Source organism: Scylla paramamosain, chromosome 28 (assembly GCF_035594125.1).
Source record: "Scylla paramamosain isolate STU-SP2022 chromosome 28, ASM3559412v1, whole genome shotgun sequence".
Classification (NCBI taxonomy): domain Eukaryota; kingdom Metazoa; phylum Arthropoda; class Malacostraca; order Decapoda; family Portunidae; genus Scylla; species Scylla paramamosain.
In genome coordinates, this window is record NC_087178.1 from 2,630,001 (window position 1) to 2,643,494 (window position 13,494).

Sequence of the window (13,494 nt, forward strand, 5' to 3'; positions counted from 1 at the left end):
TATGTAGCGGAGGGAAAGGAAAGGCACCGGGATTTCAGATATTAAATGGGGACGCGGAACACTGGCGGGGATGCGGATTTAGGATTTCCGAGTAGGATTTGAGGAAGCGAAAGCTCTTGAGTGGAAATAGGAAGATAGGAATCGGAAAGAAGAGGGACTGGGAAAGAGAATAATAAACGCGGGTAGGAATACGGAAGAGAGAGAGAGAGAGAGAGAGAGAGAGAGAGAGAGAGAGAGAGAGAGAGAGAGAGAGAGAGAGAGAGAGAGAGAGAGAGAGAGAGAAACAGCATAAATTCAAAGATAGAATGAAGACAGAGAAACATAACCAAGTAAACCTGAAATAAACGAGATGCAAGGCGCCCTAGCGATAGTGTGCGGGCAGGGAGCAGTGCCGAGTGAAGCAATGATAAACAAGGTGCAAGGAGAGGAGAGTTAACAAGGCCGAGTCAACCCTCTATGAACAGGATACCAAAAAGAAATGATAGAGGGACAAATTACAAAAAAAAAGGAAGGCTAGAGCAACGGGAGGTAGGTTCGAGTCAAAAGTCTATGAACAAAATACAACAAGGAAAGCAGAGTGACAGCAGATAGGGCCGAGTCAGACCAATATGAGCGTCCTCAAAAATGAACACTGCGTCAGGTCAGATCGAGCAGACGGGCGACGCGCCATTGCTGGAGGTGCTGGAGTCCCTGGGAGGCTGGCCCGTCACCACCCCGAACTGGACAGCCCCGAACTTCACGGTGGAGACCCTGATTGGCCGGCTGCGGGGCGAGCTAAACCAGGGCATCCTCATCGACCAGTGGGTGGGACCTGACGATAAGAACAGCTCTGTCAATGTCATACAGGTGAGGCCACTCAGACCGACCACACCATCACACCATCACACCAATAACCCCAATCTAACTTAACATAACCCAACCCAACATTTACACCAACATCCACAACCTAACTTATCGCAACCTAACCCAACACTCACACCAACACCCTCACCACATTCACCACACTGACTCCACCACCACCACAACCGCCAGGACTATCACCGTCATGACAAGCATCACACCTTCAGCACTGACACCACCAGGCCACATCACCACAATCACCACCACCGCTCACACTCAAACATAAACCACCAACAAGACACCACCACCCACATCACCACAATCACCACCACCACCACTCACTCAAACCCAAACCACCAAACGGACACCACCAACTACATCACCACCACCACAAACAAACTGCTCACTATCCACACCAAATCCAGAGCTCACCCCAAAATCACATGACCTTCCTCAACACCACTTCCACCACACCATGACTCACTTCGACCCGCTCATTCACGACCGCAACACCATCTTGACCCCCCCCCTCCCCCTGACTCTTCCTGACCCTCACGCGATGTCCAAGTCCCTCCAGTGCACTTGAGGTAACTTTTGGAGGCACGCTAATTAACCCCAGAGTCACCTGTGCCTCGAGTGCTGACAGGTGCCTCTTCCCTCAAGTTCCTGGAATCCCACTTGGAAAATATTCGGACCAGTACTCAAGTTTTGTTGACTTGGAAAGGAAAAAAAAAAAGTTGCTAATCAGACACGCGTCAAAGGGAAGCTTAAAAAAAATAACTTTAAAATGTGCCGACCTTTTTTTCTTTACTTTTTTTTTTTTTTTAATTAGCAAGATGTGAAGAGTCTCGGTGGTCTCTCGGGAACGTCAAGGCTCCGCTCCACTCGTCACTTCTCAGGAAAAGACCAAATTACTGACGAGTCCCACGCCACCAGCCTTCCTTTCCCATTTTGCATTCACCTTGATAAGAAAAAAAAAAAAAATATTCAGTTTACTTTTTTTCTTCGCTTGAAATGTTGACTAAATGTACTTTCGGTTTTAGTATTTGGTATTTGTAAGTTTTATTTGTTTGTTTTAAAGAGAATGGTATGTTGAGGCGAGTCGTGAGTTATCTTTTTCATCATTTTTATTTATTTATTTACTTATTCATTTATTTATTTTTACAGTTTTAACGGCAGCAGAGATGCGTGGTACGCAGACGGTCACTCACATTTCGCCTTACACACCTCTGAATATTAAACCTTCCTGAATGAAGCAATTTAGATGTCACCATAAATTTCTTCGTTGTGTTCATAAGTGGATTTATGACTTAATTAAAGGGATTGTGTAACCTTTTATAACTCTATATACACGTGTGTGTGTGTGTGTGTGTGTGTGTGTGTGTGTGTGTGTGTTGACCTGCTGTACTCTCCAGCTAGACCAGATGGTGCTCGGAATCTCCAGTCGGGACTACTTCCTGAGGGCCAACTCCTCCCTCAGAGCACTTAACGCCTACCTCAAGTAAGCACCTCCTTCTCCTCCTCCTCCTCCTCCTCTTGCTGTACCACCACCACCATTTCGCTGTCCTACTTTTTCGTCTCCGTCCTCTTCCTCCTCTTCTTCCTCCTCCTCCTACTTTTTTTTTCCTCTACTACTTTTTGTCCCTACTTCTACTTCGTCTTTCTACTGTCCTTTTTCTGTGAGCATTCCCCTTCAGATAACAAGCACATGTGCAGTCACAGAGATAGTGAAGATTTGTTGCTTTATTATTCTGTGCAGTGTTTCTCTACAGCAGTGGTTGTTAACCCCTGGGTCGTGAGCCAAAGTTAGCTCGTCAAGCCATTTCATTGAGTCGCCAATTTTTTTCCCCAGTATACGAGTATCTCTTCAAAATGTTATCAGAGTATTAATCCTGTGTATAGAATACCTAAGTCATTAACATCTAAGGCTAAGCAAATCATAGAAACTGACAATTTAATTTAGGTGAAGAAACGGCCTACATCTACTCTTGCCTTTTAAATCTAATTTGAATTTTAAATAAAAGTGTTTATGAACGCATATGGGTCGCTAAGGTCAATCTGGACAGAATTTTGGGTCGCAACTTAAAAAGGTTAGGAACCACTGTGTAGCCTCGAGTCTTTAAATGTGAGCTGATTTTGTGGCCGTGAGGAGTGCGTGATGTGACGTGTGACTGGGAGATAAAATGTTAATGTCTGATGTGGCCTTTATTTTAGCATGTAATTCGAGAATGTAAGAGCGCGGTGTGGCCTTCAAGACTGACTTTGAGTGACTCCCTTTTGCTTGACTTATTTGACTGTGACGTGCACGTGTGATGACAAATTTTGATAAGTCTGCCAATCTCAAAACCTTGGTGCGTGGCTTGTGGTGGTGACTGAGATGTGGCTGTGGACTGTGGTGAAGGGTGGGTGTGCAACGTCCATAGAAATACAAGTTTAAGCCACAAGGTGTAGTTCAGAGATCACCCATGAAGTATAACCTGAGTTGGTGTGGTTCAGAGATGTGGTGTTGTTGATGGTGTGACGTTGGTGGTGTGGCTGAGAGGTGTGGCTTAGTGGTGTGGCTGAGAAGTGGGTGTGGTTTGGGTGGTGTGGCTTGGTGGTGTGGCTTAGTGGTGTGGCTTGGTAGTGTGGCTGACAGGTGTGGCTTAGTGGTGTGGCTGAGAGGTGGGTGTGGTGCATGGTGGTGTGGCTAAGAGGTGTGGCTTGGGTGGTGTGGCTTGGTGGTGTGGCTGACAGGTGTGGCTTGGTGGTGTTGCTTGGTGGTGTGGCTGACAGGTGTGTTTCTACAGGTTCATGGAGGACGTGGCGGTGCTGCAGGGCGCGGACAGAGAGGCTGCACAGAAGGAGCTTGCCGAGGTGCTGGCCTTGGAGATTCGCCTGGCCAACGTGAGTACCTGCTAAGGCAACCTGTCCCTGCTCCCTCCAGCGTGCCCAGGGAGGACGACAGAAGCCTTCTGTCTCACCCTATATCCCTGGCACGTCATGTCACTCCTGTATTGCCCTTGTTCTCACGGATACCAAAGGGTGGCCTACTTCTCAGTGGTGACCTTCCTCTCCTTTTCTACTTTCGCCTTGTGTCTTGTAATTACGACGCGTGTAGGCGCTTAATCCCTTCTTACATGATAAACGTGATTTTTTACTTTTTTTATTTATTCACTAATTCATTTTGGCTTCTATTAAGATTTTACTTCATTATTTTTCATTTTTTTTCTTTTTTTTTTTTAATTCGAGTATCAAAAGTGTCGGCAGAGGTGGAGGCTTCGGGACGCCAAACAAAGCGTCAGAAGTGTGCTAAAAGTCTGCCTCCCAAAGTTTAGGTCAAAGTCTTGCACCAGGAAGTGAAGCTAGTGAACAATGCGGGGAAGCGTGGCGTTGCGTGCGTGAGTACGTGCGTGCTTGCTTACGCTGTGACCTTGAAGTGGTGGTGGTGGTGGAGCTACTCCTCGTGCTCGGATAATCATGGCACTCCCTCCCAGGTACTCCCTCCCACTCCAACTCACTCTCCTTTAACTAATTTAACTCGTTTTTCTTCACGTCTCCACATTATTTTCTCTACTGAGGTGTATTTTTTTTTTTTTTTCTGCGCCGTGATAAACTCCCGGGTGGTGGCGACTCCCTGGGAACCCTGGTGTCTGTTAGTCCTCGCGCCTCCAAATGTACAGTACACCCACCACCACCACCACCACCACCACCACCACCACCACCATGAATCACACCACTAACTCACCGTACAGCAAGATCTACTGAGAGAGAGAGAGAGAGATAGAGAGAGAGAGAGAGAGAGAGAGAGAGAGAGAGAGAGAGAGAGAGAGAGAGAGAGAGAGAGAGAGAGAGAGAGAGAGAGAGAGAGAAGTAAATAGATAGATACATTATAGATACGTTAAATGTGTATACTGTTTTTTTCTGCTAATTTTAGAATATCTCCGTTTGTTTTTTCCTGTTAGTCTTGTCTTCGTGCAAGCTGACTTAATCACTCCTCCAACATTCCTGGCGCCTCATTTTACTTCACTTTACGACTTTTTTGTCAAAGAAACACGACAGCGGCTCGCACTATTTTCCTTCAAGAGGAATGTGACAAATAAGGAAATACTTCTAACGTTATTTTCACGTAATTTCATGATGACAGTCAGTGGGTGCGGCATTTTTTGCTCTTGTCGGTACGCACAGCCAGCACCAGCAGCAATAGCATGGCTGAAAACTGAGTTTCCGCGAACCACTCATTTATTCAGCCCTTCCTCCAATACCCGTCTGAAATACATTCTCTCCTCCAGCAACCACTTCTCATGCCCCGCTCTTGCAACACCCTTCTTATCATTTCCCTCAGACAGGGTGTCCTTGTCAAGCAGGCAACGCCATTGTAGCTTCACTTCCCACCTACAGGCCACCATGCCGGAGGCCGACCGTCATGACACAGGCGAGAACTACATGAAGATGAGCCTGGCGAAGCTGGAACAGGAGGTGCCGGAGTTCAAGTGGACAGACTACCTCTCGGCTTTCCTGGACGAGGACCTGTCAGAAGACGAACCTATCGTGGTGTACTCCATGCCCTACCTGAAGCGTCTGGCTAAGATCATGGTGTCCTCTGATACCAGGTAGGCAAGTGTGTGTGTGTGTGTGTGTGTGTGTGTGTGTGTGATGTGGCATGTACGAGCATTATGCGCGTTTATTTAAAAAAAATGTGATGTGGGTGGTACGTTTGTTTGTATATGATCGCACATTGTCTATCGTAGTGAGATGATCCAGAACACATGACGAATCCACCGTGAGATGAATGAATGGAGCTGCTAAATGAATTGATGTGCTGAAGGTGGTATGGACTGAAATGTCTGTAGAGTAGGAGGTGGAGTGCAGTAAACACTTGCAGGAGGTGCGTACAGGCTGAAACCAAAACTATGTAAGAAGAGACACGTGGCAGAAACCGTTCTTGTCTCCTTAAACTTTTTGAGAAACTTTCCATCGCTAATTACTCTTGAATGGGAAAGGAAGATGTGCCGGAAGAAATGAGGGGAAAGGCTCTGCTGTTTCCTTCCTGACCTACTATGCACTCACCTTTATTCAGCTGGTAATAAAGAAAAACCGTTATTACCTTTACTTTCACCTCCTCGTCATCTACACATCATCGAACGAAAGAGTACGTATAAATAGATTAATGCATGACTCCTACAGGGAAAACAATATATAAACCATCTCTTTCCTGTAATAAGAACAATATTTTAATCATTACATCCACCAGGTAAAGAAAGCAACCATTACCTTCATATTTACACTCAAAACAATAGGAGTGACGAGGGCACACCTTGCGGGTTACACTGCAGTGCTATTCCTTCATAGGGTGCTGTGGAACTACGTGCTGTGGCGTCTGGTGCTGGATATGACACAGCACCTCAACCGTGACTACCGCGCCCGCCGTCATGAGTTCCAGAAAGTGTTGTTGGGCATCCAGTCTGACCGCAACCGCTGGAACTTGTGCATCGACTGGACCAACAAGCGGCTGGGCATGGCGGTGGGGGCGCTCTTCATCAAGGAGAACTTCAACCCTGAGAGTAAAGTAAGGGAGTGCATTAGGAAGAGGGTGTTTTAGTTGCTTGTGGTGCTCTCTCTCTCTCTCTCTCTCTCTCTCTCTCTCTCTCTCTCTCTCTCTCTCTCTCTCTCTCTCTCTCTCTCTCTCTCTCTCTCTCTCTCTCTCTCTCTCTCTCTCTCTCTCTCTCTGGGTTAGGAAAAGAGGGAGATATCAAGTGGGAAAAATTTTGAAGTTGTAAGAATAAAAAATAAGTATGATTATATGATATATTTTATCTGTATACTAACAAGTTGTCTTCTTAGTAAGTCAGTAGTACAAATTCCATTATTATAGTTGTTACCACTACTACTACTACTACTACTACTACTACTACAACTTAATATGAAACACACACACACACACACACACACACACACCATCTGGCCTGACCCTCACGTTACAGGCTTATGCATAAAAGACTCACCTCGAGCCCCTGTTGCAATATATTCCCAAGTAAACATGTTTGGGAAGCCATAGGAAAATTGCCTCCAAGAGAGAGAGAGAGAGAGAGAGAGAGAGAGAGAGAGAGAGAGAGAGAGAGAGAGAGAGAGAGAGAGAGAGAGAGAGAGAGAGAGAGAGAGAGAGAGAACGCATCCACTTTCGTCGCATCCAAAATACACTTACCCAGACAACTTTACTTCATTTATTCCCTTGACTGCAGGAGACCGCCCTTGAGATGATCCACACCCTCCGCTCAGCCTTCTCCGACCTGCTGGAAGAGAACGACTGGATGGACGACGAGACGAGGACGGTGGCCAGGGAGAAGGCGAACGCAATGAACGAGAAGATCGGATACCCAGAAATGTTGACGAGACCACATGAACTTGCCAAGGAATATGAAAATGTAAGTGAGTATACAGAACGAGGAGGAGGAGGAGGAAGGGAGGGAGGGAGGGGAAGTAAAGACGGTATATTGCACAAGTGTGGGATAAATGCCTGTTTTGCTGACCTGGTTTACTAGGCAGGTATAGGATTAGTTTTTTTTTTAATGTAGCTCTATTTTTTTAAGCCCTTTCATAAGAATGTTAAATGTATTTTTTTCTTTTCTTTTTTTCTCTCTCTCCTTTGGCCGGGAAGTGCGTGGGTGTTTGAAATGAATGACAGTTTAGACAAGGAAAAAAGTTAGCAATGTTTAATATGGTATTCTTTTACCTCCTCCACACTACTTCCGGCCGTCCATCACACACACACACACACACACACACACACAGCTGACCATCGTGGAGAACCAGCATCTTCAGAATATTTTCAATTGGCTTCGCTATGATGCCACGAAGAACCTGGGTCGCCTGAGGGAGGACGTCAACAAGTCTAAGTGGTCCACCGCCCCTGCTGTCCTCAACGCCTTCTACAACCCGAACTTCAACGATATAGGTGAGTGGTGGCGGTGGCGGCGTGAGTTGCTGCTGACTGGATGGCTGCTGGTGATGGGGAGCCCTGTACTGTCCTGGTCACAAATAGATTAATCCGATTCACTCATTTTTACTTTATACTTTTTTCTCAGTCCTTTCTATTCACCACTTCATGTTTCCTCTCAGTCCTGTCCACTCACTGACACTGTTTCCTCGCAGTCTTGTCCACTCACTTGTATTTTATGTTTCCTCTCAGTCTTGTCTATCCTCTTCCACTTTGCTTCCTCTTATTCCTGTACACTCACATCCACTTTGTTTCCTCTCAGTCCTGTCTATTCACTACCACCTTGTTTCCTCTCAGTCCTGTACACTCACTTGTTTCCTCTCAGTCTTGTCCACTCACTTCTACTTTGTTTCCTCTCAGTCCTGTCCACTCACTGTCACTTTGTTTCCTCTCAGTCCTGTCCACTCACTGTCACTTTGTTTCCTCTTAGCCCTGTCCACTCACCTCCACTTTATGTTTCCTTTCAATCTCAAATCTCCTGATCTCCTGACAGTCTAGCAACAAAACATAACGACTCTGATTCTTAGCAGATGGAAAGAATGAGGCAAGTTAAACAGATTGAGTGCAATATGTTATTCCTAACCTAACCTAACCCTAACTTAACCTAACTTAACCTAACCTGACCTTACCTAACCTAACCTGACCTTATCTAACCTAACCTTTACTAACTTAACCTAACTTCGACGTAATTTAACCTAACACATAGATTCTTAACAAATTAAAACACTTAAGACTGAGATCAAGGTAAGAACAGAGTGAGGGTGGTGTTACTTCTAACCTAACTTAATCTAACTCATATTCTTTGGAGATCAGAGGACTTTACACTGAGGGGAGCTAGGCACAGAATAAGTGTGGTGTTACTGCTATCCTAACCTAACTTAACCGAAGTCAGAGATTCGCAACATATCAGAGGACTAGACTGAAGGAAAACAAACACAGTGAGTGTGGCATGATACTTCACCTTTGACCTTAACTGTACCTCGTAACTGGTGGGTGGCGGCGGTGGTGCAATGAACGTAAGGGGAAAAAAAAAAAAAGTGACGGGATGAAAAAAGGGGCTGGAAAAAATACTAGTACAGGAAAAGTGAAGTTGCATAAAAAAAATCTAAAATAACCTAACCTTATCGATACCATAACATTCAATTATCTTTTATGGGCCATTTTTTTCTCCCCACTCCCGGTTTTATGATATTTTCCAGTGACATTTTTCCCGCGGTATTCATTTCTGTTATATTCTTTATAGTCCCGTTTTGTTTGAGTGTCGATGTTGTAAGTAGAGAGGGAGGGAGTGAGTGGACTGGATGTAGGCGAGGTAGTGGCGTAGGAAAGAATCAATCATCACAATGGGAGGCGAGGGAATATAAAGCTGTGTTGCGGTGGGTGGGTTTCAGTGACGGGCGTACTATTTTTCGTGACGTCATTTCGCGGCGTCTCTATCTTCTCAGGTGTTGGATCAGACGTCACACTCAAGTATCCTTTGACTTATTGTCTGATAGTATCTGTATCCGTACCTGTTAGTACGCTGTAGTGATGAAAACGTACCCGTGCTTCTAGGTTGTCTATTGATGTGGTGCTCTAGCGAAAACAACAGTACTCTTTTTTATAATACAGGAACAAAGTACAATATTTACAGGTACAGAAAGTCTCTCCTGTTACGCTGCGTTGTTTCCGTGTTTGTAATAATGAAAATGCACAACTAATCATCTGTGAGATCTGTACATTTTTGTGGTCTTTTAGCGACAGTAACATTTAACAGTGGGGACAAACTACAAGATACATAGAGTTTCAGAAAGACCTTCCAACACACCGCCACCATCTCATTGCTCCCCTGGCCTTGGCGTCCTGTCCGCTCCACGCGCTATCGCTCTTAATTACTTAAACCACTTTACTGCCTCCTTAACTTTCCCCCTCTCTCTTCCCACAACTCTCCTCTGACCTATTTTGCCCCGGATTCATCCCAGCCCCCCACCCTACTAAGCTACTTTTCGTGTCCTTGGCCATCACTCCGCCACGCCTTGCCTCACCCACCCAGCCTCCACACAAGTTACTATTCGTTCAGTATGCCGTCACCAAGCCCCGTCGGCCACTGAAGGTATTTTGGGTCCGGATCGAGTGTCTGGAGGGTCGCTGCTTCATTATAGTGCGTTGCCTCACCCGTGCCACGTCGCCCCTCTAGGGTTACACAGCCAGACAGCAGGACAGCGGCCTTGTCACGCTGGCTGATTGGGTTCCTTCAGCCCCCTGATGACTTGCGTTGGTTTTGTTTTCTTGGTGCCCTGCGAGGGACTGGGTGGCTTGGTGCTGGCTGATGATAGAGGGAAGGACACACACACACACACACACACACATATACGGAAGTCAAGGACACCTGACCACTGACCACTATCGACTGACTTGTATAATTTTCTCCGCTCTTGTCAGCTGTCACCCGCTGTGTCCTGGATCGGGGTTATGTGTAATTCTGTCTATATGTAAGCGTGTAGAAAATTCTAACATCTTCATTTTTTTCTTAAATTTGACGTTTACTCTTTAAGTTCCGTCGCGACAACTTGACACTGCACACTTCAGCCTCTGTTCAATAATTCCTCGGTAATACATTTCTTTTACTTAGAAACACACTGGCATGAGGTCACCGAACACTTAATAACTCAGCATCATTACGTACTTGATGAATAACCGCCGCGCCTACACAGAAGAGTAAAGAGTGCGTAAGGAGATGAGCTGGCAGGGCACCACATGACACCTGTAGCTGTAACCTGTGTAACCTGTTCCTCCTCCGGCAGTGTTCCCGGCGGGCATCCTGCAACCGCTCTTCTACTCCCAGCATCTGCCCAAGTCCCTCAACTACGGCGGCATCGGAGTGGTGATCGGGCACGAGATGACTCACGGCTTCGACGACAAGGGGCGCCAGTTCGACAAGGAAGGGAACCTGAAGCAGTGGTGGAACAACAGAACCATCCAGGCGTTCAGGTGAGGCGCCGCACACCTGTCTCGGAGTACGGGGTGCCTACCTGTAAAGCGTGAGTGTATGAGGGACTGAAGTGTGGAGCAGAACGAAGAGGAGAGGACAATAACGGGAAAGAATTGAAGGAGGATGAGGATGAGGATGAGGAAGAGGAAGAAGAAATAAAAAAAAGTCTCTAGCACCTCTCTTAACCCTTATTTACTCAATTAAGAAGCAGTACTTATTTTTACCTTCCAATGAGTCTGCAGAACTGCCTAACACGAGGCGCAAATATGACAGCGTATCTAATCTCATGTGCCACGAGGGAAAAGGTAGCGTTTTTGTGACGTAATGTTGGCTATTAGCTCTCATAAACGCTACGAGTGAAGTGCTAATGGTATTTCCACTTTAGGTCATGTCATGCACTCCAAGTTAGATAATACACTTGGCAACCACGTCACCTTGAGTCCAACCCGATAACACACTCACCTGTCCTTGAAATGAGATGGAGTGAATGTAGCATAACTCCCTCCCTGGTGGCAGTAATGATGTGAAATATGGCACACCTGTCACGAGAGATTTGTTACTTTTTACTCAGCTATTAACACACACACACACACACACACACACACTGACTGACTTGCTCATTTCCAGGGAACGAGCTCAGTGCATCATAGACCAGTACTCAGGCTATAAGGTGGACCAGGTGGATCAGTTCATTAACGGCAGGATGACGCAGGGAGAGAACATCGCAGACAACGGAGGCATCAAGCAGGCGTACAGGGTGAGTCGCGGAGGGAGAGAAGGAGAGTGGAGGCATGGGTGAGTCAGAGAGAGAAAGGGAGACGAAGGTGGGTCAGAGAGAGAGAGAGAGAGAGTGTGTGTGTGTGTGTGTGTGTGTGTGTGTGTGTGTGTTCAAAGTTCAAATGTATTGGGATGGAAGGACGAGATTGAAGGGTGCATTAGGGGAATCATGGCGGAAGAGAGGGATGGACGGAGGGAGGAAAGGCGGGGAATGAAGCAGGCAGGAAGGGAGACAGGTAGGGAAGGAGGGTGTGGTAATATCTCAGGAAGATTAGATAAGAGAGATTTGCCTTTTAATTTGCGTATGTGTGCTTAGTTTGGATGGTTTTGCATGATGACGCTCACTTTTACACTATGATTCTCCTTACTCCTCGTGTGTGGCTGGCAGCTTGGCGTGAGGGTGAAGTGATGTGAAGGGAGGGTGTGCTTTGGTAGGAATCAAAAGGATTAGTTGTTACCCTCCTTCTTAAATTATAATCATATTTCATCGTATTCCGTTGCATAAATGAAGGTGCAGTTTCAGTTTCATAGTAATTAATAAGAAAGGCACTTATTGACATGTCTTTCATAAGCAGAACCAGGGAATAATAGGTCAGGGAATACAGGTCAATAAATAACACAATTTTGATTCACTGAGAGGTTCACGAAAAGTGTCCCTCACGTTTGCTACTCATTCCTGTCCTTCTATAAACACCTCAGGTCTTTGGGTAAAGTTATGGCTGCCCTTTCGTATCAACAAATTCTTAAAACAAGCGTACCGTCTCTCTTGTACTTCCTAACTAATAACTTTCAGAACAAAAGGTGTGTCCAGACCAGATCTTTCACTAATGGTTAATACTCTTCAAAGTGTTGTGTAAAGCATACTTATCCTCAGTGACTTTCATACTGAGTACCCCCGTCCTTGCAGGCATACAGGCAGTGGGTGGAGAGGAACGGAGAGGAGAAGCTGCTGCCGGGAATCGACCTCACCCACGACCAACTCTTCTTCCTCAACTACGCCCGGATCTGGTGCGGCACAATGAGGCCCGAAGACGCTCTCTCTAAGATTCGCTCTTCTGTGCACTCCCTGGGCCCCATACGTGTCCTCGGGCCCCTCTCCAACTCCGTAGACTTCGCCAGGTCCTACAACTGCCCTGTCGGGAGTAGGATGAACCCCGGCAAGAAGTGCTCGGTGTGGTGAGCAGCCAACGGCGGGTCACATAACAACCACGAGAGAAAAACAAACCTACTATATAATGTATCCACTCCCGTCGCTGGTGGAAGAGGCACTTTGTTGGCTGACTGAGTTGTCGTTTCCATACCGTGGCGTCTGACGCCCAGGAGAGCGAGCGAACCAGACAGCGAGACAGACACAAAGAAAGAGGGAGAAAGAAAGCAGAGAGAAAGAAAGAAAGAAAGAAAAAAAGGAGAGTCAGCTAGTCTCTTCTCTTTAAACGTTTTTTTTTTTTTTTTATTATTATTATTTTTTTTAATCAAGTGGGTCGGACAAAATACGGACTAGGGAGGACAATATTTCGCGAGAGGATTTTAAACACTTCTAGGATGCTGAGGGAAAGAAGTTCACTTATGGTTCGTTTCTTTGGGAGTGAGGATTGGTGTGCTGGGCGACCGGGTTCCTGCCGCAGCGTGTTCCCTTGAAAACAAACAAAACACAAGAAGTTCGTGATCCGCATTTTGGGAAGGGTTTTAGGGACGCTGGGAACACTAGGTGAATCGCGGTTTGGTCTTAAAAGCAAAGTAAATAAAAAAGGTTTCTCGATATTTCTCACGTTCGTAGTTAGTCGTTCAGAGTGTAACAAAGAACATATTTCAGGGGATAGGTTTTTAAAAGGCGCTACACTAGAGTACAGATTATTATTATTACTATTATCATTGTTATTATTATTACTATTATTATTATTATTATTATTATTATTATTATTATTATTAT

At 45.8% G+C, this 13,494-nt stretch overlaps 1 protein-coding gene across 1 annotated transcript in view; it reads left to right on the forward strand.

Moving 5' to 3' along the window:
* Positions 1 to 13,014, forward strand: part of LOC135114696 (neprilysin-1-like) — a 66,951-nt gene extending 53,937 nt beyond the window's left edge. Inside the window, exons 5-14 of the mRNA XM_064030614.1 lie at positions 641 to 846; positions 2,256 to 2,341; positions 3,630 to 3,726; positions 5,221 to 5,432; positions 6,172 to 6,388; positions 7,062 to 7,244; positions 7,612 to 7,774; positions 10,600 to 10,786; positions 11,415 to 11,544; positions 12,472 to 13,014. Coding sequence (XP_063886684.1) covers positions 641 to 846; positions 2,256 to 2,341; positions 3,630 to 3,726; positions 5,221 to 5,432; positions 6,172 to 6,388; positions 7,062 to 7,244; positions 7,612 to 7,774; positions 10,600 to 10,786; positions 11,415 to 11,544; positions 12,472 to 12,744 — 1,754 coding nt within the window. The 3' untranslated portion in view covers positions 12,745 to 13,014. The remainder of the gene's footprint in view (positions 1 to 640; positions 847 to 2,255; positions 2,342 to 3,629; positions 3,727 to 5,220; positions 5,433 to 6,171; positions 6,389 to 7,061; positions 7,245 to 7,611; positions 7,775 to 10,599; positions 10,787 to 11,414; positions 11,545 to 12,471) is intronic.
* Positions 13,015 to 13,494: the final 480 nt, after the last annotated feature.